Raw genomic sequence first — 25,078 nt, forward strand, 5'->3', positions numbered from 1 at the left:
TCAACTTTTCAACTTTGAGTGCAGAAAGTGTGAACTGAGAACTCCACTGACTGACATTGACCGAATAGGAGATATATGAGGGCTAGTTACACAGCTGTCAGCTGCAAAACAATGGAGGAAAGCACATCTGTTTATACAGATACAGCTTTATAAAGTGCATAATTTTTAAAAAAAAAGTATTTTTCAATTTAATTAGTTAAATAAAATATCAAAAAACTTCCTTTCAAAAAGATCTGGTAATGAACGTAACCTCCCTTTTTTCATTACCTTACATCAACTGAGTGTTTAAGTTTCTTGATTGGTTGATGACTGGTTGACAGCTAAAGCAGTAACTACAGTCTCCCAAATGCTATTCAAAGAGGTGCATCGCCCTCTCTCACTGTAAGTCAGGTGAGGAGGGACCAGGTCATTGCCTGGTCATCCAACCATGTAGTGAAGTACTTGGATGCATGTGGTGGAGCTCAAATGATCATTTCCTTTTTGAATGTTGGAGACTTCTTTATGACATTTCCCTCCTTCTTTTCCTTTCTCTTTCATTTAGTTATCTTGCACTTAGCACTATTTGGAAAGCTTTTATTGCACTTACAGTAACATAAGTTAATAAGAGCTGGACAAACTTTTTCTTTGCTACACCTGTCTTTTATCTGCTCCATGTCGGTAAAACAGAAACACAAGTGGTGAAAAAGAGAGTAGGTAATGGCTAAAATGGCTTTGACACTCCTGAAAGTCCAGTCTTGAATCAGAATCAGAAAGGGTTTTATTGCCAAATGTTGAGCAGGTTTACAACATTAGGAAATTGCTGCGGTGCTTCAGTGCAAACATACTGTCATAAATTACGCTTAAATAGACATGAAAAAATAAATAAATAAATAAAAAAAAATAAGAATAAGAATTAAAAGTGCTAAGTAGATAGATATATACATGAGTGCAGGTGGTGATCAGTGCCAAACATGGAATGATGAACTGACAAGTTTGCCAAATTGCAAACCACACAGACCTTTGGCCCACCAGAGGATATAACTGTAAAAGAAGAAGATATTTTCAGTCTTTCACAAAGAGTAATGAAACATTAACTATCAAGGATGAAATCCCAAGTAGGTTGGGAGAATGTATAGAGTCTTCATGTCTACACATACTAGCTGTACACTGGGAGGCACGCTTGACTCTTTGCTGTAGGAAACTGTATCAAACAGTACAAGAACCTTTTCCTCTTGAGTTGAGGAGATGAGTTCAAATACAAGATATACGGTGGGAAAATTGACAATTTAAGATAACAGATGATCTTTCGATTTGATTTGATTTGTCAAAGGAAATAAAAAAAAAGATTACTACATTAAACAATTAAAATACAGTGATGTGCAATCCAAATTTCCTTCAAGGTGCAGCATGATAGGTGGTGACACAAAGATGAAAAGGCTCATGCATCATGATGTGTAAGTTCAGAATATAATCAGAGGGAAAATCCAGACAGCTATGTGCACAACCAGTCATGTAGGTCTCTGCACATTAATTGTGGGAAGACTCACATGGGGAGAGTTTACTTTAAATGACCGCTCTATGATCTTTGGCCATACCACCCACCATTATTCAAGAATAAAAATGAAAAAGGAAATATTACTATGAATGCTGAATCACAAAATACCTCCTCACAGGGTTAAAAACTAGAAAGGAAAATCCATCTATTATCTTAAGTTTCTTTCAGTGTCTCCTCTTGAATATATTATTCACTGTACCGTGTAGAGTGTATTGGCCGAAGATACTCATACAGTAATTCCCGCTTCATATTACTCAAAATACAGAAAGACATTTCCACGGCAACCATATGCAACGTGAGCATAAATTACTTCCACTGACGAAAATACGTCTGCTGTTACATTCTGTATACCACAATCCTCAGAAAAATATACATACGAGTCACAACAACCCATACCTGACACCTTAACTCTCCTTCAAATTCATCACATCCTTGTAGACAGACTAAAGACATTAAGTGAGCATTACATAAAACTCAATGGGAGATCCATCAAGGAGCTAGTTAAACCGTCATAAAACTTTCATTATATTTATGTCGGCTTTGAAGTGCTGATAGCACTTCATTACTGTACTTCCACCCTCAGATGACACAGCAGAAAACTATTACACCTGTACACTCATCTATAAATAGTATTTTAAATATGTCATAAAAATCAATCTTTTTATCTTTTCACGAAGTTCAGATGCTAATCCAACATCAGTGTAAAACATCAGCATGAAAGACAGGAAGCAGAAGTTAGTTAAACTAAAGATGCTTTTTGGATGAAGATAACTTTTTTATAGTTATTTTAACTGCTGAAAGGATGAAAGAAGTATCACCCTTTTAATATATTTAAAGAGCAGCAAAAGATTTGAATTCTACCATTTAGAGCTCAGTTTTTAGGGTATCTTTTGGCTTCTTTTAGCATAAATATATAGTGTTTGGGCTAGACATTAATATGTTAATTGGACAAACATGAGTGCACTAACACTAGTAAAATTCTAGCCCCCTAAACAGCAGAAAAGGACACATCTTAAATGGATTTATGTGATGGAGTACCCATTGTCAGCTCTAATACCACTTCAGAAGACAAGCAATTTACAGGACAAAACCCAGAGAAGTAAAACATAGTTATTTAGGAAGGTAAGGATATAGTTAATCCTATAGTGATTTGTTCAAAGCATTCATATTCATATGGGGAAACTTTTTTTTGGTTGATCTCTGGTTGTGTGAGTATGGAGATTTGCTACTACCTCCTGTACCCTCCCATGCATTCTTGGATACTCCTCGGGTACTGCTGTGATCTCACTCGTCACAAAAAAGACATCTTAGGCTAGGAGTTTCCACTTCAATGAACAAGACCAAGGTGAACAAATCTGTGGTGCCTTCATCCCTGTGGCAGTTAACTACTATAATAAGAGCCTTAAGTTTGAGAAGAGAGCTCAAACACTTGGCAGTTTATTATAGGACTGTGACTCCAGCATCATTCACTGACATACCACACAATGCAAATGAAAATTATGACAGCAGGGCTGAAAAAATGACAGTATGGTAATGATAACAGAGTTTTAAAACCACCCTGTGTATCTCATGTGTGATGGTGAATTGGTTGTTGCTCTGTCCACAGCTGAATAATCACAGGAGAAAGGCATCAGTGCAAACTCTGCATAAAAGCCCCCAAGGACAATACTGAGAAGAGATTCAGCATGCCCACAACTCCCAGTTCCCTGAAACTGCATACAGCAAAAACCATCAGGACTTTTACATTCTCAGGCAGCGCCACAGTAATTCTTTTCACTCACAGCTCACTTAGACAGCAGGCTTTGATATATTACTTTAATCCAGCTTTTAAGAAAGTAATGATACAATTCTACTGTTGACATGAATCCAAATTTGAATTTAAGTCAGAACCACAAAAGACCATCTTGAGCTGGGCAAAAATCAGTGGTGATAGCAATGAGTCTACAGACCACATTTTGGGTACTTGTAAAGCTTCAAGCATGTTTTTTGAAAAATTGTGATGCTGCTGTGTCGGTAAAATCATACAGAAAACAAAATATAGATGAGTCACAAATAAAAACAAAAACTAAAAACTAAACAAAAAGCAATGTGTTGGACCTTTTAACCCGCCTCTGAGCCATTGCTTTTAGTTAAAGGATGGCTTTGCCCATCTTTCAGCTTTCACGAGATACTGAGCAAAGTGTAACTATTCATAGGAACCACAGACAGTTTTTATTTCATGCTACACTATAGTGTGGGCTTACATTAAGAAGTAAGCTGTTGCTCCTATATGCAGCCACAAGAGCTTCAGTGGGATTTGGCATTGGCTCTTCAAGTCTCTGGAATTCTGCTGGAGGGAGAAACACAATTCTCCATCCATCCATTCACTTCCGCTTATCCTTTTCAGGGTCGCGGGGGGCGCTGGAGCCTATCCCAGCTGTCATAGGGCGAGAGGCGGGGTACACCCTGGACAGGTCGCCAGTCTGTCGCAAGGCTAACACACAGGGACAAACAACCATTCGCACTCACATTCATACCTAGTGACAATTTGGATTTTCCAATTAACCTATCCCCACAAGCTGCATGTCTTTGGACGGTGGGAGGAAGCCGGAGTACCCGGAGGGAACCCACGCAGACACGGGGAGAACATGCAAACTCCACACAGAAAGACCCCGGCCGGATGTTGGAATTGAACTCAGGAGCTTCTTGCTGTGCGGCAACAGTGCTAACCACCGTGCCACCGTGCTGCCCGAAACACAATTCTTCCTAAAGCTATTTCCTTTTTAATGTTTGTGGTGCAGACATGTCAGTCCAAACTCTTGCACGGGTTTTTAACTAGGTTGAGATTTGATGACTGTGATGGCATTAATACAATTTATTGTATTCCTACTCAATAAACTGTTCCACAGCTCCGCAGTGCAGTGGCTTACACATTTTCACACGAGGGAAGATCCCCAGGAAGAGATTGAATCCCTTGCGAGTTGCTTTAGGAAAGTAAAAATCTGCCCAATCATAAATGGTGGACCCCTGCCTGGTCGCTTGGATCTCCGACTACCTCACCGACAGACCACAGTACGTCAGGCTGAAGGACATCACGTCTGACACAGTGGTCAGCAGCACAGGAGCACCACAGGGAACTGTGCTGTCCCCTCTTCTCTTCACCCTGTACACCTCTGACTTCTGCTACAACTCTGAATTATGCCATATTCAGAAGTTTGCAGATGACACGGCCATCATGGGGTGTATCTGGGATGATCAGGAAGAGGAGTACAGAAGTCTGGTGAGGAACTTTGTCGCATGGAGTCACACAAACCACCTGCAACTCAACACCTCAAAGACTAAGGAACTGGTTGTGGACTTCGGGAGGTCCAGAGAAGGTCCACTGCCGGTTCAGATAGAGGGGGAGGAGGTGGAGGTGGTCAGCAAGTACAAGTACCTCGGGCTGTGGGTGGACAATAAACTGGACTGGTCATGCAACACAGAGCACCTGTATAAAAAAGCCCAAAGCCGACTGTACTTCCTCAGGAGGCTGAGGTCTTTTAACATCTGCAGGAAGCTCCTGAGGATGTTTTACCAGTCAGTGGTTGCTGGAGTACTTTTCTATGCTGTGGTGTGCTGGGGGAGCAGCACAGCAAAGAGGGACTCATCCAGGCTGGAGAAACTGATCAGGAGGGCTAGCTCTGTGGTCGGCATGAAGCTGGACACTCTGGTGACAGTGGCAGAGAAAAGGACATTAAAGAAACTGATGGACATTATGGACAATGCTGGGCATCCTCTGCACACGGCCATAAACAATCAGAAGAGTCTGTTCAGTGACAGGTTGCTTCTCCCCAAGACAAGAACTAACAGACTCCTTTGTCCCACACGCCATCAGACTGTTTAACTCCTCTCTGGAGGGGAGAGGGAGGGGAAACAGGAGGACAAAGGAGGGGGGAACAACTAAGCTGTAGTGCCTCTGCACCTCACTGTACAATACCTTGTGCAATACTTTTTGTAAATAGTCAACAGTGCAATAGACTCAATACTTGAAATGTGCAATTCACTTGTATTTTTATTTTTTATTCCTATTTATTCTATTTATCCCCTTTGTATATTTTATTTATATTTGTCTCTGTATTTATATATGTGTGTGTGTGTGTGTGTGTGTGTGTGTGTGTGTGTGTGTGTGTGTGTGTGTGTGTGTGTGTGTGTGTGTGTGTGTGTGTATATATATATATATAACAATTCTGTAACTGTAACTTCGGTCGTTGCTGTGCTTTTTTTGGAAATCGAATTTCCCAGAGGAACCCACCCGAGGGATTAATAAAGTTCTATCTTATCTTATCTTATCTTATCTTAAATGTGGGAGCTTCCTGCTATAGGTGACGCCTTGTAAATAAGAGAGAGGCTTAAAGTCACTTTATACAAACCACTCAGTGTGCTATGGATGACATCATCCAGGAAGAGACTATTCGACGTTCCAAATTATTATGCAAATTGTGTTTAAGTGTCATAAAGATTAAATAAGTTGTTTTTCAATTAAACTCATGGATGGAATTGTGTCTCAGGACTCTTTTTATCACTGATATCAATCTCGGACACCTATGATCATTTGTTTGCCAGGTGAGCCCAATTAAAGGAAAAACTACTAAAGAAGGATGTTCCACATTGTTAAGCAGACCACCATTTTCAAGCAAAATAGGAAGGAAAAATGATCTTTCTGCTGCTGAAAAGCGTGAAATAGTTGAATACCTTGGACACCTAATGAAAACCTTAGATATTTCACCAAAATTTAGGCGTGATCACCATAATGTAAGAGATTTGTGGCCCATAAAGGCACAATGAGGAAGGTTTCTGCCAGACAAATACATCAGATTAAGCAGCAAACACATATTTGAAGCTGCTGGTGCCTCTGGAGACCTGCGAACATCAAAGTGTAGGATCCTCCAGAGACTTGCAGTTGTGCATAAACCTTCTATTCGGCCACCCCTAACCAATGCTCACAAGCAGAAATGGCTGCAGTGGGCCCAGAACTACATGAAGACTAAGTTCCAAACAGTCTTGGTCACTGATGAGTGCAGTGCAACCCTGGATGGTCCAGATGGATGCAGTGGTGGATGGTTGGTGGACGGCCACCATGTTACAACAAGGCTGCGTCGTCAGCAAGGAGGTGGTGGAGTCATGTTTTGGGTTGGAATCAGAGGGAGAGAGCTGGTCGGCCCCTTTAGGGTCCCTGAAGGTGTGAAAATGACCTCTGCAAAGTATGTGGAGTTTCTGACTGATCACTTTCTTCAATCCTGTTGAGAACCTTTGGAGCATCCTCAAGCAAAAAAATTTGAGGATGGGAGGCAGTTCACATCCAAACAGCAGCTCTGGGAGGCTATTCTGACATCCTGCAAGACATTCAAGTAGAAACTTTCCAAAAACTTACAAGTTCCATGGATGCAAGAATTGTAAAACTGCTATCAAATAAGGGGTCCTATGTTAATATGTAACTTGACCTGTTAAGATGTTTTTGATTGAAATAGCTTTTGGTGTCAGTGAAATTGATCTACTAATGCTGCAAATTCAACAAAGGATCATTTTCAATTCTCTACAGCCTATAAAATCTTTTGAAACTCTGTGTGCGTAACAATTTGGAACAGTGCATTTTAAGTTTTTTATTTTTGAAAAACATACTGTTTTCATTGGGAGTTTTGTTTAGTAACATTTGAATTATACCCTATTGGTCGATGACTCGAAAATTATGCCGACTGTCATTTGAATCGACTATTTAGGAAAAACAGAGAAAAATATCATTTGCATAATAATTTGGAACGCCGTGTATTGCAGATCAGACAGGATGAGGCTGATCTTACTTCAGTTCAGGATTTCAGGATTTATATAGTACGAATTCACAATAACAGTCATCTCAAGGTATTTGCAGCAATCCTTACATCTACAGAGACAAATGGATTAGAAGAAGGTATTGCTTCTACAGACAGCACCATCAGATACCCCAAAGAGGTCAATGGTTCTGTTTTTGATTTTGATTTGTCACCTGCCTAAAGCACCTGCCAAAATACATTAAAACATAGCGAAAGTAGAGTGAAAGTTGCCACCACAAACGATGTTGCACACACCCAACTGCTGACACACACAGATAAACATATTGCCATCCCACTTCTAGTACCCTTTACTCATTACTCAATGGAGGGACCTGCACTCATCTTCACATTTGGCCTTCATTTTGGCCTCAGCTATAAAAGTGCCATGGCTCTACGGGTGCAGTGTGGTTAGTTTGACAAAATCTGTCAGAGAGGCATATAAATACCTGACTGACATGCTCTAAACTGCCTATGTAGACACTGTTGCTGCAGAAGGTATCTCAAGGACCATATTTTTCCATGACAATAGCGGCCTTACTGTTGCAGCACTTGGAAGAATCTTTCTACTGCAGCTGTTTAAAGTAGATGTGCTGCTTTTGGCTCAGAAAGCATGAGTGTAGAGTCTGTTGGTGAGTTTGACGTTTTTATCTTGTATGAGTCAATGATTTTTTTTTTTCATGAACAAGATCAAAGATGTAATATCTTTACTCATATCACACTTTTGATCTGTGCATACATGCTGGGATGGTTATTAAAAGCTTGCTGCTGAATAGAGAGCCATGCATCAAAAAGGACCCAAACATAGGCCTCTTCCCCTTCATTACAGTTTATTGTTATCTGCAGAGCAGGTCAGTGATCTAATTGTGACTAATTTCCTGTCGGACCACCAATGAGGCGCTGGCAACAAGCCCAGGTGTGGTGAAACATTTGTCAATTTTTGCCAATAAATATTTCCTCATATTTTTTTCTGTAGGTGAGGAATAATGGAACTCAGCTCTCTTACACCCATCTTCTTCTGCTGTTCATTTTTTACTTTGACATCCTATTCTGTATATTGTGATGATTTCTTTGCTACTGTATCTCTTGGTCATTAACAGCCAGTTCATTTGCATGCAGTGAGTGTTCTGATCCTGTTTTCTCCAAGCCCTGTCTAATCAGCTGCTTTGCATCATCTGTCTGAAGGAGACTGGCTCCATGCCCTCTCCCTGATGCTACCATAGAGCAGATACGGCCGGGCTGGCACAGCTATCTTTACTTTGGCACGGATCTCCGTCTGTGAAGTTTAAGGCTGCATCACATCTCTTTAGATCTCAAATTATAGATCAAAAGAGGCAGTAAATCAGTACCACGGTAAATGTATTTTAATTCATATATAGTTTGTTAATGTGGGCTTTATCATTATTATGGCTGCTGATATTGCCAGTAAAAATAAAGGGTAAAAAAAGGTTGCTGTTGCTGCAGTGAAAAATGTAGAAACTGTAGAAATTAGATTATTAGTAACTTAATGGCTCCTCCAATTCAGACAGATGTAGACAAAATCTGATGGCTGATACATGATCACATATTTAAGGGCCCATACTGAGCAAAGAGGAATAACAACCAGCAACATTCCAGCTTGTCAGGAGCTGAAATGTCCTAACCACGTGGCCAATGGATCATCCATAGTTTGAATACTAATGCTATATTAGTTGTAAGTGGGTTTTGAGAGAGTAGGCTTAATTTTCATGTTACAAGAGAAATGAGTTTTACATACTGTAGCAGACCAGTCCCCATCCTTAGCACACAAGAGGATACAGCATATTTGTTAGAATGAGAGGGTGGTGCAGTGGTGGGGTGGGCATCCTCTGCCTGTCTCCCACTGTTCAAAGGAAATTTTAAACTGGCTGCAGACGTGGATGTGAGAGTGAATTGTTGTTTGTCTCTTTATTTGAGCCCTCTGACGGACTGGCGACCTGCGCCCCGCCTGTTGCCTATGAGAGCTGGGATAGCCTCCAGCCCCTGTGACTCTGAATTGGATAAATGGAGGGAAATGGGTGGACATCTGTTAGATAAAGCTCTTCACCACCGTCATCTAAATTTCTGAAACTTTTAAAGGCACACTCAAGTTTCTGGCAACACGTGGTGGCAACAGCTTTTTTAATGCAAGCCCACAACTTAACCATACTTCTAGAAATTCTGTTAGGACATAATTTCTAGAAACCAGAAGAATAGGAGCATGATTTTTTAATTTCCTGGAGAATCTGTTAAAAGAGGGTAAAAAAAAAAAGGATTCACACGCAAAAAATTTATAAATTAGATTCCAACTGACATTGGATTTTTTAAGATATCTGATGTGTGGAGAAAACCCAATATAGAATAGAATAGACATATTCTTTATTTTCCCTCACTGAAGGAAATTCAAGTGTTGCAGCAGCAAAGTGACAGGCAGATTGAGCGGGCGGATTCACACAAAAGTAAAGAATATAATAATAAAAAAATCTGAAATAACAAACAGTACAGTAAGTATGGGATATGTCATGCTTCTAATTTTTTGCGTAGTTATTCTTTGGTTCTGCTAAGATCAGCTGGTAGCTGTGAAGAGTCAAACACATTTCATGAACAACAAAGTTGCAGAGCGCCCTCTGGTGGACAATCTATGTAATGCCAACACTCACTGTTGAAGGGTGTTTCAAGATCATTTATCAGTCATTACTAATGATGACACAAATAGATCGATATGACCAATAGTATGAGCCCACTAACAAATTGTTCAGGCTCTAGTATAAAGTGCTGAAAGAGTCTTGAATCACTGGACAACAAATAAACATAGGGAACTTATAGTAGTAGTCAGTGCCATCAACATGTCATGCTGAGAGAAAGAAAAAGGCCAACAAAGAAGAAATATCACTGAACAGTTTAAGATGGGCTTGCAGTTTCGTATGGAAGATTTTGGGATTACCCCTAAACTCCCTGCTTTATTAGCAATGTTCCAAACTACATTTAATGGCAGGATTTCATTTCATTCATGTATTCTTTTTTTTCTGATTTCATCACCCTGCAGTGTCTAATTACAGTTTGTAATTGCAACTAAAGAAATTAACAAACATTATTTGATTAAATTTTTTTTTAAACGTATGAAGAAGAACAGGTCGCTGCTCTGCTATGCCTGGGCATGAAATTAGAAGTCATCCTGCAAGAAACACATTGTAGCTGCTTAAATCTGTGGGAAACATTAAAACATACTGCAGAAAAAATACTCTTGGAGTGATTTAGAAAAGGTGGCATTACAACAGTTCTGATTCCACTGCTTGCAATACTCTTAACTCTATCAGCACTGTGTGCAGCACATGTAGCAGAGCATGCATCACAGCTGGACCACAGTTGTGTCCTAATATTAAGCTGCTAACCGGTTTGTGAAGCTCCTCTACCACCAACACATCAATATCAAATTTCTTTTCCTCAAAAATCTGTGTCTGTATCATCCTCATAAATCCAATATTGGTTAGTCTTTAAAGAGTAACATCTCATCACTCCGTCTCATCACTTTGCAGTTAATGATTACTCATTCATCAAGAAGTACAAAAAGACAAAAAAGATATTTGCTCATATTGAGTGTGTGTGTGTGTGTGTGTGTGTGGGGGGGGGTTATAAGCATAAGACGCAATGTGTATTTGGATCCTTTTCTATCTCTGTCTCTCTCTCTCTTTGGGTCATGATTGTCTTTGAGTAAGGAGATTAAGATAGCATGCGTCAATCCAGGATTTAGAGGCAGAGAGACAAATGCAAACTCCTCACAGACAGCCAACACTGCAGCTTCGACTGGATGTGCTCAAGTGCTCCCTGACAGTCATCAGATATACATAAAATAGAAGCATTTGTCGTATCTATATCACTTAAATCCTGGCTTGCCGGGCCCCCGTAATAGATACATTTCATCTATAGTTCACAGAAATCTCTCTGCTCTTCTGCTCTGCACAACGCTGTGATGCAACGTGATTAGAACTGGCGTGCCGAGAGGTGTGCGCATGTGTGGGGATTATAAAATATCATTTTGCCAGCCACTGGTGTTCTGATCATTTCTCACTTAGTTATTGCACAAGTACTGAGCAACCACTATCACTGGAACGTCACTCTATGAGCACAAAAACCTGACATCAAGCTAAACACAAAATAAAATAAATATAGAGTCGTTTTTGTTTTATTTTTAAACTGCAAAAAGTTTGATGCAAACAATAACATTTTAAATTTGGAAACAGCCCCAATTTCACAGGAAACAGGTTTACTGATACTTCTGGAACTTTCCACACAGCTCCACATCTTATTACTCCCCTTCCTGCCTGGAAGGAGAGCAGGTATCAGCATGTAATGCCCCAGTAACAACTACTAAGAGGCTTTTCCTATTCTAAGTAACAAGCAGTGGGCCAGCACTAACTAGCACTGCAATCCAAGAGAGTAGGCCAGCCAAAGTCTTCCTGCGATGTGTTAGTATTACATCTCCAAAAAAGGAGAAAAATATCAGCTTTGTTAAACCAAGAAGCGTATGTCCAAACACTTCCTCCTGTTCTAAAGGTATCCATGAACCTTTGAAGGTATATTTCCAATTATTTTGGCCACTACAGCTAGCGTGTTAAACTATACTTCATTTTACATATTCTGCAGCTACAGAGGAACATTAGTATTTGAAGTAATGTTTCTAGCCACCATGCAAATGGTATTCACTTTCCTATAGCCATTTTTGTTTTCCGGCAACTACTGTCTCTCACACTCCCTTCCCACTCTGTTTCTCTAACTTTGTGTTTTGTTAGGTAGTAGCACAGTTTAAAACAAAAAGGAAAAGCTGTATGTCACAAAAACAATGAACCTAAAGACCAAAATATAGAAGAAATTCTTATAGTTGCTTCTGGAAATGTGACAGACAATACTGGCACTGTATTTTGTAATATGAGATATTAGAAAATAAATAAACAGAGACCAATATGACTAATGATTAAACGTATATTAAACGAATACCCCCTAACATCGTTAATTAATGTTACATCACCCTCAAGCTGTTTAAAAGACTGAGAAGTGGGTGCCTCACTCTGTGAAGTTTACCTGAATACTGCAAACTGGAGCTTGGTTTCATAACTAAAACAAAACAATGCATGGACTGCACAGCATGTGCAAGAAACACAAAACCATGCTGCTGATGGCGTGCTCTACAGCTACAACACGTGAAGTGAAAAGAAAGCCAAACAGGTGCAGCACATAGTTTGGGGTTTAATACCACATGCCACAAAGTTCACCGCGAGTACAAGAGTCATAAATGAGAGGAAAAAGCTCGAGAAGAGATTTAATCCATTCGATTTTCACAGACTATTGGTTATGCAACCCTATCTGAAGTCTGTTTTTCAGCTGGACATATGACATGATACAAGCATGCGGATATGCATCTCTATCTGCCCTGCGCGCTGTTACATAGCGAGTGCAACGATGTGGAAAGGCCTCACACAAGGATTAACGCCCAGTGCAACAGATGGCGTATTCTCCAACCCTTCCTGTTCAGCACACGCGCACGCGCACAGATATGCACGAAAAAGAAATATCTGAAATGTTACCTTCTTTTTGGGCGGCATGGCAGTTAAAGGTGTCCTGTAGCGCTATTCCAAGGCTGTAACGACCACTTCAAATCACCATTCACCTGGCTCCAGTAAACAAATGGGCAAGGATGCCATGAGAGTGGTTCTCCCTCCACTCAGGTGGATAACTCCAAAGATGCTCTTCAGTGCAACAGATACGCGTGTTCCCTGCGCGCCAGTTTGAGCGTGAGGATGCAATTTCTTCTCAGAACCGCGACGCCGAGGACACCACCGGAGACTGCGAGAGTTGCGTGAAGGGTTTCACTTAAGTCGCTGATGTGAGTTGAGTGTAGTTGCCCCTTCCCGAGTCCTGTGGGTATTAAAGGCTTATTTCTCCGTGCGGCATCTGTTACGCGGCACACCGCTCACTCTGACCTCGGGCACCAAACACACCAGGAAAGTCTCCAACCCACCCGAGCTTTCTATGAGTTCTAAATAACGGAAAGTGAGGAAAGTCTTACTTTCTTTTTCCCCCTTTTATTAAAGAACAGGCTCCATCCTGTGTGCGTGCTGTCCCTGATTAGTGTGTGCGTGTGTTCCTAGGGTTTGTGTGCAAAAAAGAAAAAAAAGAAGAAATTGGAGTGTTATAATGGCATGGCTCCAAAATAGAAAGATGGAAATTTAAAAAAAACACGCAGACCATAATTCCATTGTGCGCCCGATTTACAGCATGGAATTACAGACAAACAGAATTCATCATCCAGAGAGCGCAGAGAGACTCTTTCATCACATTGGTTCGGTGTCATTATGTCACCACTAAAACTCGATGCCAAGTATCAGCCACACACAGACGCTGCTTCTTTTGAAGCTAAATCGACAGAAGGTTTGCAAACCAGTTATTAACTATCTTGTATATTATCCATATTATTTCGTCATTTTAAATAGTGTAATAGCTGTTTATTAAAGATCATTGAACACAATGCCAATTTACTTTTATTGCTTAACTATTTTGCTGATAATACCTCTGATTTGAAAAGGTTTATAATTTAATTTTATCATTCTGTCTTTACGCATTGCATAGGACCTAAAAACAAACAAAAAAACTGTATACTTCCTCTTCCACTGTTTAAAGGTAAGTAACAGTGTTTGGCCCATTTGTCACCATGGCTTGCGACCTGGACAGCTGGACAGGGGACATGAGCAGATGGGCGTGTGGTACCAAAATCTCCAGGGAGAGCTTATAAGGAGAAGAGGGACAAAGATGGGAGTGTTACATAAAACTGAGAATAGAAAAGAAAATGCAGACCTGTAGTCAGCTGATCCAGGTTGTGACTCTATGGAGAGATGATAATAAATCCTGGGTCAGATGTACATCTGGGCTCTATACACACATAAACACACACAGCTCTTGTCCTTGTCAATATCTATGCTGCTGATCAGAGGTCAGACAGCTGCAGTCACCTGAGCTCTAACAGACTTTGGCCTTTACTAAACTCTGATCTGTGACACCTTAAATCTCCTCAAGCAAGAGGAGGTTCCCCTGCAGAGCCAATGAAACACTCCAACAAAGTGAAAATTTTGGCTGAAATCATCATCAGTACAGAGGGGGTCAGGAAAGCGATATGACAGTGAGTGTTGACAGACATCTGCAAAACACTTTGGAGGCTCCATCCTGGTTTGGTGCTGCATTTAAGCCAGTAGTTTGGGGGATCTTGCCAAAATAGATGGAATTTTAAATTCAGAAAACAACAGATGGATTTTGAGCCACCATGCAATAACATCTCGAAAGCGTCCGAATGGCAACAGTTTCAATTTTCAGCATCACAATGATTCAAATGCGCTGTTAATGCAATAAATTAGATAGAAAAAGACAATGTGCAGCACTTTTAGACATGGATTTGCCTCCCCAAAGTCCAGACTGTACACTAGTAAAGCAGAGTGGGAACAAAAGGCAGCCAACATCCCCAAAAAAGTTTTGAATGTCCTTCAAGAAGCATGGAGAACGATTCCTGCAGACTACTTCAAGAAATGACAAGAAAGTTGCCTAAGAGACTTCAAGCTGTGATGAAGAATAAAGCTAGTCACACCAAACATTGCCGTTCAATCTGCACCGATTTCCCATTTTCCTAGTAAAATATAAAGAAATGAGCTCAAGACTTGTGTACCATACTGTAGCTCTATATAAACACTACTTTCTGTCTGCACATTAATCGGGACCATAATTTACAAAATGAAAATCATGTTGTATTAAGTAAGAACTGAAAATAGAAACTGAACCCACAGCGGTCAAAGATCAAGTGACACGAGCTATTTTTCCCAGAACTTTTTATACAACCAGATTTCTTCAAAAGAATTGGCCAGAATTTTGGCCATTAGACAGATAACAGTCTCTACAGCATACACTGGTTTCACTTATCAGACACAAAAGCTACGTGCAACATGTCTATACTTTCTATAATACCGCAATATTTTTTGGACTTACAGACAAGGATAACGTTAACCTTTTCTTGTTTTTTCCCTGAACTATCAAAGCCTTTAGAATAATGTTTGGCAGATTAAAAGAGATAAAAACTAGTTTATTCTGCTGCTGCCATATACCCAGTAAAAACATATGTAAAAACATATATTCAAACAAATGTACTTATCAAAATATTCACTATAGAAAAAGTAGTTGACAGAACTCACTACTCTAACTTAATCTGAGACATTGGACAGAAACAATTTTGTAGACTTCTTCACTCAGTTATCTCTCTCTCTCTCTCTCTCTCTCTCTCTCTACATATATATATATATATATATATATATATATATATATATATATATATATATATATATATATATATATATATATATATATATATATATATATATATATATATTATTGATTTTTGCTTCCTTTCTCTTGGAGAGCTCAACTCATTCTCGTAAAGTCATCAGCAGTAGTTCAGTGTTGCTTAATAATTCAGCGGGGGCGTTTTGTACTATTGTTCATGTGCACATGTGCTTTTACACATACATAAACAGAGACCTGTCCATAAGCTTCTTTTAACCTTTGTGTGTGTGTGTTCTGTCAATCTGGGGCCGGTACTGTGGGACTGCTGAGCCAGAGATGGACAGCATGCATAATTTTCAGGCAAGACTAGACACTCCACCCTCCCCAATGTCCACAAACCCACACACCTCCCCTGAACTAAAATAATAAATAAATAGATAAGAAAAGACTGAAAATTTTATTTTTGGTAACAAGTGAACACAACCAAAATTTTTAATCATCAATACTGGAAGCCTGGTGAACACAAGTCAGCCCAGAGTGAACTTTACAGTTATTTCCATTCATCGATTTCAGCCCAGTCAGTGTCTTTTCATACGTTTTTGTCAGTTGATGCTCTGACGGTGTACGACTGACACGGCAGGATGGTGCAAAGCAAGCTGAAGAAGAGCTGAGCCTTTTATCACCACACAGCTGTTGGACAAACCAAAGCAGATGTGCAGAAGAAGCATCACCGACAGTGAGTTTGTCTTTTGAATATACAAACCAAACTCTGATATACTGAAACTTCTACACGCATCATTCCTTAGAAAATGCAACCGTAGACGACAAATTTCAAAGCAGATAAGCCTGACAGAATTGAGAAGCATTAAACATTGAGCTGAAATAATCTGCCTCCCCCCATCAGCCTACCAGACAGGCAGTACTCACCCAGGACACATTTTTGTTCTTGAGCAATTTTGACATGACTTGCAGGTGAAAAGGTCAAGAACCCGGCTCGTGATAAGCTTAGCATCCACAAAGACCCAGATCTCAGTCCACCTTCAAGTGCAATAGCCCGTTTGGAGATGGAGACAGGATTTTCATTTGACATCCTCTGTTTCCCCCTGCGCCAACAACCCTCACCAGATTTACATCTGCCTGGAGCGTTGCCCTCCAATCACACCCGGCAGAACATGCTCCAAAACTCAGTCAAGAAGGAGGAGGAGGCGTGGGAGTGAGACAGAAACAAAGATAGGATGACTCCAAAAGTGCCCTTCAGAGGCAGAAATAGCACATGGAGAACGTTCTTTCATTCGTCCACCTGAGTCTCACTGCTCCTTCTCTTTATCAGTGGCTTCATCTTCATGAAACCTGTATGAATAACTTAGGAGGGACTGATGCCCCCATCCTTGCGATGCTGGTGGTTGGATGCTGATGCCAATCCCACCCTTCTTACAACTGGGAAAGAAGAGACTGACAATGGAATACGAGGGATAGGGCAGTGAGTGTTTTAAGATGGAGGGAGAGTGAGTTAGGAAGGAGAAGGTTATGAAGTGGAGGAAGTAGTACAAAGAACTGCAAAGACACAGATGTGAGAGTCAGTTACTGATCCCTCGTGTGAGATTAAAGAGGAAACATTAAATTGGCTGCTGTGAAATATCTCATTTTTCTTCATAACCTGCTAAAGCAGGCAGCAGTGAGAGTACTATAAGAAAGTAAAGTTCATCGGGAGTCTTGAAATCTTGAGATGAAAATTCCACTGCTCACACTGCACTGAACACCTAATGCAGAGAGAGGACTACAGGCAGCGCGCACCGATGCTCACTGTCAGACCATTAACCTGCTGACTGCTGCTTATTTTGAGACTCTGCAGTTCATTCACACTGCTGTATTGAATCATGCATTGTGTGAATAATCTGGCTACATTTACTGGATACACACAGCACAATATGATCCACAGCACATGCTGAACTCAGTCAAGTGCATTAAAAATACATGTAATACATGTGCAGGTAAGCACTCAACTGTAGTCTAAGTAAAAGTCAGCAAACCTATTTGTTTAAGGCGAGCAGTTTGGATTTTAAACATTTGTTTTTCTGCTCCCTGGAATTACAACAACTTAAGAATGTTGAAAACATTCGTAATTCCGGGATACTATGGGGATAGTAGTGGATACTACTAAACATTCACAGGATTTTTAGTAGTATCCACAATTATTAGTGATAACAGTGATATGCAGCCTCCCCTTGTGTTTGCTTCTTCTGTCCTTCTTTCTTCTCTTCTGTTTCCCTCGCTCCTCCCTCGCTCATCTCCTCTGTCTTTCTTAGGGTGGTGGTGTAACCCCACATTTAAAGGAGGCTATCTCCAGCAACCTCAGATCCCTGCTCTTTCCCTTTTGGAATGCTGATCCTGGTGTTTTTGTTGCTTTATTTGTTAGTTCATCTTTGCCAGACCTCCAGACCTTTCATTTATTTTACTTTATATTTTAAAAAGAACTCTTTCTGGTAAACTGAAACTCAGTTTAAACTCTCTTTGTATGCTGGGGAATCTGTGATAAGTAGAAAACATCGTTTTTTTCTGACTGTGGCTGAAAAGATCATTTAAAAATCCCGCATACAAGGATACTGCGACCCAGTGACCCTCAGAGTACAGCTCAGATAATAGGCATGAAGAGGTTTAACAGGTAGTATCACTGAAAGCAATACAGCTGCTGCAGACAAAGCAGCAGTGTGAGTATGCATGTGAAAGGAAAAGCACTACACAGTAGTTTAATATTAAAAGTGGGCCCTTTAAGTGCTTCAGTCAGTAGAGCTGGAAAAGAGTTACTATATTAGTAAAGTTTATCCTATTTGAAGCCAGGGAAGAAAGAGGACAAATATGCTGACAGTGTAAGTTAATAGATTTATCAATATCACAGCTCTGTCAATTAAGACACAGGAGAACCTGATGGATAATATTTGAGTATTTCATTAAGTTAATGTGTAAAAAACAGTTGTAGTTTTTATGCTTTCAGCTGCAGACTTGTTTGAGAGAAAAGAAAGAAAGAATATAAAAGCTGAGGTCAAACTTCGGCCACTATGTGCAAATCTGAAACGAGATCAGCAAGTACAAATAGATGCCCAGAATTTGGGTCATATATTAATAGCTGAAAATACAACTGTGGTCAAATTTTAAAAAGAATTATATTTCTCATTGATAGTCCAACAATTGAAGGTTAATAAAAAGCTTAAGAACCTCCTACTCTAACCTGCTCTGGAGCAGGTCATGTTCACAGTATGGGTCCGTGTGTGACGCACCATCATGCTTGGCCACATTATGTGATTTAATTTTGTATATTGTGTAAGTTTTCATACGCAATTTTGTTAAAGAAAGGCTGTAATTTTATGATTTTTGTTGAAGAGCCAACATATAGCGCGATCCTACCACACTACCTGTCGTCACTATCATTTAACTGGTCTGTTCAGGACCAAATATAATCTGTCAGTCGACCTGCCACTAGGGGGCGTGTTACATAAATTACTGTGGTGATATTCCCTGTAACAACTGAACTAACTTCATGCTGCAGACAACTTCAGCGTTAAATCTGAAATTACCCAGGTAGCAGGAAGTCATAGTGGTATCCAAGGGCCTTTACTGAGGACACCACCTAACAACATCAAATAGCATTTTTTGCATTCTAGCCTGTGTACATCAGAGATGCATGTTTGGGAGAAAACTGCTTCCTTCTGTCTTTAGTAATTTATGGTCCACTAAGCTATTAGACTCTTGTGTAAGACTCTGTGTGTAACACCCATTCTTAAAAAAACAAACAATCGTCAAAAATAATTTCATATTTTTATTAAAAAAAATATTGTATTGATTTGACCAAATGACCTCGAATAATTTATTCATTATAACTCTCCTTCAGTGAACAGTGGATCTATGTTTAAATACATAAAAAAAAGAACTATATTTGAGCTGAAGGGTTTTTTTGGCCTGAAGAGATACTCGAGTATGAATCACAATGCCATCGCCTCCAGTGAAGGAGGATATAGCAGCATGAGTGAAGAAACAAGTCAATACCAACCACGGCTTGCAGCGTGTTCACCAAATCCAAAAGGTTTTGATTGAACGTTATAATCAATGCCCACCCTAGCACAGTATAGATCTGTGGTCCTTATAGAGTCACTTCTGCAATATAAAAAAGAAGCCAAGAGTTCATGTTTAATGTTGGATTCTGTGCAGAAAATAAACCTAAAGGTAAAAATATAATTTGAAATGTTCAGAAATGCTGTTGGACTAAAAAAGGGGAAACATGCTGTAACAAAACCATATCTTGGCATGTGTGAGAGCCGGTAAATATGCACTGTTATTGTGATCTGTTTTGATTATATTAGCATGAGGAAGAGTCCCACTTAAGAAGAAATAAAAACAGAAACTTCTGTGTCACAGATAAAAAAGTGACTTTATCTGTTTGTTCAAACAGATCTCATAAAGTGAAAAAAGCGAGCCCCAAACATGTGAGTGTTCAAGTTTACAGCAGGAGTATCCAGGCAAAAAGCACGGCTGCTACATCTATCATTTAAAGCTTTGATTCTCTGCCAGAGCTGGTTTTAAATTCCCCTTGTTTTGAATATCAAAACCCACACGAGTCAGCTCAAATGTAAAAATGACTTTAACATGCATTCGTTTTGCCTGTTCCACAACCCTCAGTTTAAAATTTCACCAATGTGATAATGAATGAATGATGATGTGTCCTTGCATTAAACAAGCCCTAGTGGAATTATTATTTAAATGTGTTTTTATTTACATTTACTCTCAAGGTTTCATTTGTTAATGGGTTCCTTTTTTTGGTAAATGACATTTGGTTGGTTAAAGCAGCCAAACAACAAAATATTATGCTCATGTCGTGCTAACATTCAGATAATGTACAGTAATGAAAAAAGTAATGTCAATGTAAGTGAATGGGCACGATACTGGGCTGTGAGCACAGGTCTCATTAAAGGACATCGGGAGTTGGTTTCTAACAGTTTGGGCAGGAACATGCATGAGTACCCTCCTGCAAGTAATTCTCTAGGTCTAGCAGTGTGCCTCCTGTGTAACAGCCAATTTCCTGGTATCTCCCCCACAGTTGCAGTGCTTTACTGATAGAAAGTGTGGTTGGTTTGTCTGAAAGAACTAACTGTGGAAACTGTTGTACCAAGTGTGAAATAAATAAATAAATGAAATGAAAGTTATAAGACTCTGCTGGGAGACACAGAAATCCTTGGAAATGGACGTGTGGTTCTGCCAACCTGGAGTAGCTACCATATCTGTGCAACCTGAATGGGATACAGCTACCGTCTCATGCTACCAGTGTTGACAAGAACCCGAGCAAAACACAAAACTAGAGAAAAATCAGTCAGGAGGGATGAGGAAATAAGGAAAAAAAACAGAAACCATTCCTTTGTGGGGGATTGTCTTTTTGTTGCCTCTGCTGTGCACCTGTTGTCACTTCCATTTGCACCAAAGCAGCTGTGGATTGAAGTGGTTCCTAGACAGAAATACCTGAAGTTTAACTGACGTTATGTTACACTGATGATCAAATGTTCCCTTCATTTCTTTGTATGTATCGTTGTTTTGATTATATATACTTTTAAATTAATGCTTTTATTTCTAAAAAAAACCAACTTTAAGTGGAGAGGGAAGAATAGGGAATTTTAGGTAACATACAAACCGATTCCTGAAATTTATTTTGTGTTTTTAAGGTTTTATCACATTTGCGTAATGGGGATAAGCATGCCTTGCCCTTCACCTATTGGCTAAGCTGTTGTGACTCTCAGTGTAAAAAATGGCAGCCACTACAGAGAGAATTGTTTGATATCTAAAGATGCCCATAACCTCCTTCTTAGAGCCAGATGAGCACTTAAAACAATCCAGCTTTATTCTACAACACAGTGAAAATAAGAATTTAAATTGACTAATGATTCAGTTTCTTTGCTATATATATTTATTTAAAACGGTGACTGCAAAGACAAAATATAAAAAATCGACCACTTAATATTTCCAAAGCCTTGTTAGTAGAATTTGGATGTTTCATCTTAACTTAGCTTTTAAAACAGTTTACAACAGTTCAAATTTCTTAAAAATAATGGAAGATATTGCATTATCTTGCTAAAATAAGTAAGGCCTTCCCTGAAACATGCATTTGGGGATAGCAACATATAACGCTCAGAATCCTTTGGGTCAGAATGTATATTCTGTGTTAAATCAGAAATCTATGCTACTGTATGTATACTATGACAAATGTAATAACAAAGAACATTCGATTATGGAAATTGTATATTAGAACATGTTTATTTGGTTATTTATCGATCTGATTATTGAGGTGGTGACTTCTGTGATTTATTCTCCAACCTTTATTGGCCCAGCAGCCTCCGGCCTGTTTATTTATTATAAAAGTATTTATATCTCACTCACTCAAGTGTAATTAGCACCCTGACACATAATGTATCATAGCAACATGAGTAAAGATAATGCATGAGTAATGTAGTTTCTGCACAGAAATTAGAAAGAGTGAGTGCATCTACAGAAGAGATTTTGTAGAACTGTGTCTTAGTTCGTTATATTTGCACGCACTTATTTAACACTAGGTGCTAAACTAAGCCTGCAAACACACACACATGTCAATGAAACTACGCTGAATGTCGGGAGGATGTGTCACTGCTTTTACCCAGCCATGCCTTTCGAGTCTGTAAGCTCCTTTCCTGGCTCGTTGCTGAGGTGGGCACACATTACATGCAGCACTACAGTACGTGGTAATCTGCGCGGCTCTGCGCTGACAGCCTATTGAGTGCTGAGGGCTGACAGTAAGCCTGTTTCATGTAGGAATGTGGTTAGGGTGCTCTGCAGTCAGCGCCATCGCACAATGCACAACTCTCACTCCATCGACTACAACACAACTAAACAGAGGATACACAGAGACTGGATAGAAGGAGATAGGAGGGCAAGTGAAGAGAGAGTTAGATGACAGGCAAAAGCACGAGAAAGAAAAACAGGTGGATTAGAGCGCTGTAGAGGCTGGAAACTGTCCTCCCTTCTCATCTCTGTCATTGAGAGGACAGTAAAATTGACTTGCAATTAGATAACAGCACCTCTCTGTCCTCCTCCGCTTCTCAGCCAGGACATACGATGTGAGGAAGACGGGAACTGTCATGTTGTATCACTTAATCATCTTAATTTTGAAGACAATTTTCACACATTGTTTACTTTACTTGCTCAGTGACCAAACTGTTGCCTGGGTGGGAAAAAAAGGAAACTCTCCATTACCTGATATTCCATCTTTTGGTACGGTGCTATTAAGTCCTGTACTGGAGTCAATACGCTGAGCTGTTTGACATTTTCACCATCTGGTAAAATGCAGCCCAGGTGAAAACTTATTGTTACTGAGAAATGAACAGCTTAGCAAATAAAAGGTTGCAAGACTCATGCTCACAGCTGCTTGCAGGCAGTAATTCTGTCATGCTTATTCGTTGCATATGAATGACAACCCTGGATATAAATATGAATGCATCATCGGCATTTCTTTTTGCAAAAGTATACGATAAATCCACACACCACCAAACAACTCCAATGTTGCTATGAGATCAAAAAGATGGGATGGATGCTGTAATGGTCACTTACATAGGTGGACTGCACTCTCCGCCAGTGTCCCAGCCCACAGCAATACATCAAGACATCTAGTTGGGGGGAGAAAAGGGGACAGGCTGATGAAGCCTCCGGGATGGGTCGTTTCAGGACAGGATCTTCATGAGACAGGTGATCCACCTAATTGCAAGCTCATCAGGGAGTTTTTTTGTTTTGCTTCTTTTTTTTTTCTTAGGGGGAGGGATCCCACAAAAGAAAAAAAAAGCCGAGCTTCTGTGTCCACAGGTTGTCGCAGGAGAGAGTCACCTGGGAGTTTAGTGGCTGGTTCTATTCACAAGTTCAGTCCTCAGATGAATCCAGGGGATCCCGACGGCAGACGTCTTAAAGCATTTTCAAAGTCACGCACTTTGCGAGGAGCAAGGATCCAATCTATCGTGAATCCTGCGAAACTGTCCTGAAGACTCGGTGTGATGTGCAGAGTGTGTGCGAGGTTTCTGTGTGTGCTTCTGTTAATGTGCGCTCACCTCATCTTAAGAAGGACAGGTGGTTCTTTTCCCATCCTGTGTGTGTTTACCAAACCTGACCCATTTTTTTGTCCCAGCTCACCCTGTCCAAAAAAATTAAAAACCTCCCATTCAGCCTCCCCCCGGCTTAAGCCCTCCGAATGGTCTTGCTATAAAAACTAAATATCATTTTCTGCTGTGTCCCTTAGTGCTTTGCAGCCTCACAAAATTGTCCAATAAGAGCACTTGCATCGCTCCACATCCATCTTTCTTTTTTTTCCTGTCTATCCTTCAATGTAAGCCCACCCTGGGAGTGCAGATTCAGAGATTTTTAGCTTCAGCGTGATTCCTCTTTTCTCCCTCCTCAAAGAAATGCCAGCTCTATGGCTCCTCCTTCAGTATCTCTCCCTCTCACTGCACACGCTGCTTTGCTCTCTCGAGGGTCGTCTTCCATCAGGGGCGTTCCTGCTTACCTGAGTCACTCTTCGCACTCCTGTTGTTGCTGTGCATGCACGTGTGTGTGTGTGTGTGTGTGTTTGTGTGTGTGCGTGTGTGTGTGGAGGCTGCAGCTGAAGCTCACCACTCTCCCTCTCTCTGTTGCCATGCTAGAGCAGGTAACATTCGGCTAGCGCAGGAGACACACAGCCTGAATTCAAATGCGCTTCCAGCCTCTCCGATTTACAAAACCTCACCCCTCCCTAAACACCACCCCCCAACTTTCCTCCTCCCCGCCATCTCTCTCTGTTATCTGTTTTTTTCCTCTCACTCTATCGTATTATCCTCTTTTCTTTCCACAATATCCTCTCTCTGTCTCTCTTTCTTTGCCATTGCTTCCTTTTGTGTCATTTTCCCTCCGATGTCAGGGTTTTTCCATGTTATCTTGAGACTGGGCTTAGAAGGTACAGGAAATTACTCTGTTTCCATTTGTGACAAAATATGAAGACTTTACAATTAAGTTTAAAAAAAACTCACTGAAATCAAGAGAGGAAAATCTGTGTATTTATCCGTACTATTACCATCCATTTCCACTTTAGACAAGATTTTAGCAAGTGTCAAGTGCTCAAGTGACATCAGCATGCAAAAACAAGTGTGGAAGATCCTTGATGGGAACTGCAACATTTGCATAAACTCATAAATAAAACTTACTGCTGATGGTACAGTCCAAATATAGACAAAACCCCCCCAAACTTAAAAGATTTAAATCTTTTATGATTTACTAATGAATGTGAGTTAAGCCAGTAAAAATGCAAAACAGTGTACCATGCTAATATAAATACATCTTTATACAGGTATTTATCCATGTTTTCTAACAACCCATTGCA

At 40.1% G+C, this 25,078-nt stretch overlaps 1 protein-coding gene across 2 annotated transcripts in view; it reads right to left on the reverse strand.

The window, feature by feature from the left end:
* Positions 1-24,269, reverse strand: part of cacnb2b (calcium channel, voltage-dependent, beta 2b) — a 40,923-nt gene extending 16,654 nt beyond the window's left edge. Inside the window, exon 1 of one of the 2 annotated variants that reach the window (XM_026150103.2) lies at positions 23,290-24,269. In XM_026150103.2, coding sequence (XP_026005888.1) covers positions 23,290-23,337 — 48 coding nt within the window. In that variant the 5' untranslated portion in view covers positions 23,338-24,269. Of the gene's footprint in view, positions 1-12,935; positions 13,826-23,289 lie in introns of those variants that run through there. The other variant, XM_080292309.1, reaches the window with a different exon arrangement.
* Between the last annotated feature and the right edge of the window lie 809 nt (positions 24,270-25,078).

This window comes from Astatotilapia calliptera, chromosome 18, assembly GCF_964374335.1.
Source record: "Astatotilapia calliptera chromosome 18, fAstCal68.1, whole genome shotgun sequence".
NCBI lineage: Eukaryota > Metazoa > Chordata > Actinopteri > Cichliformes > Cichlidae > Astatotilapia > Astatotilapia calliptera.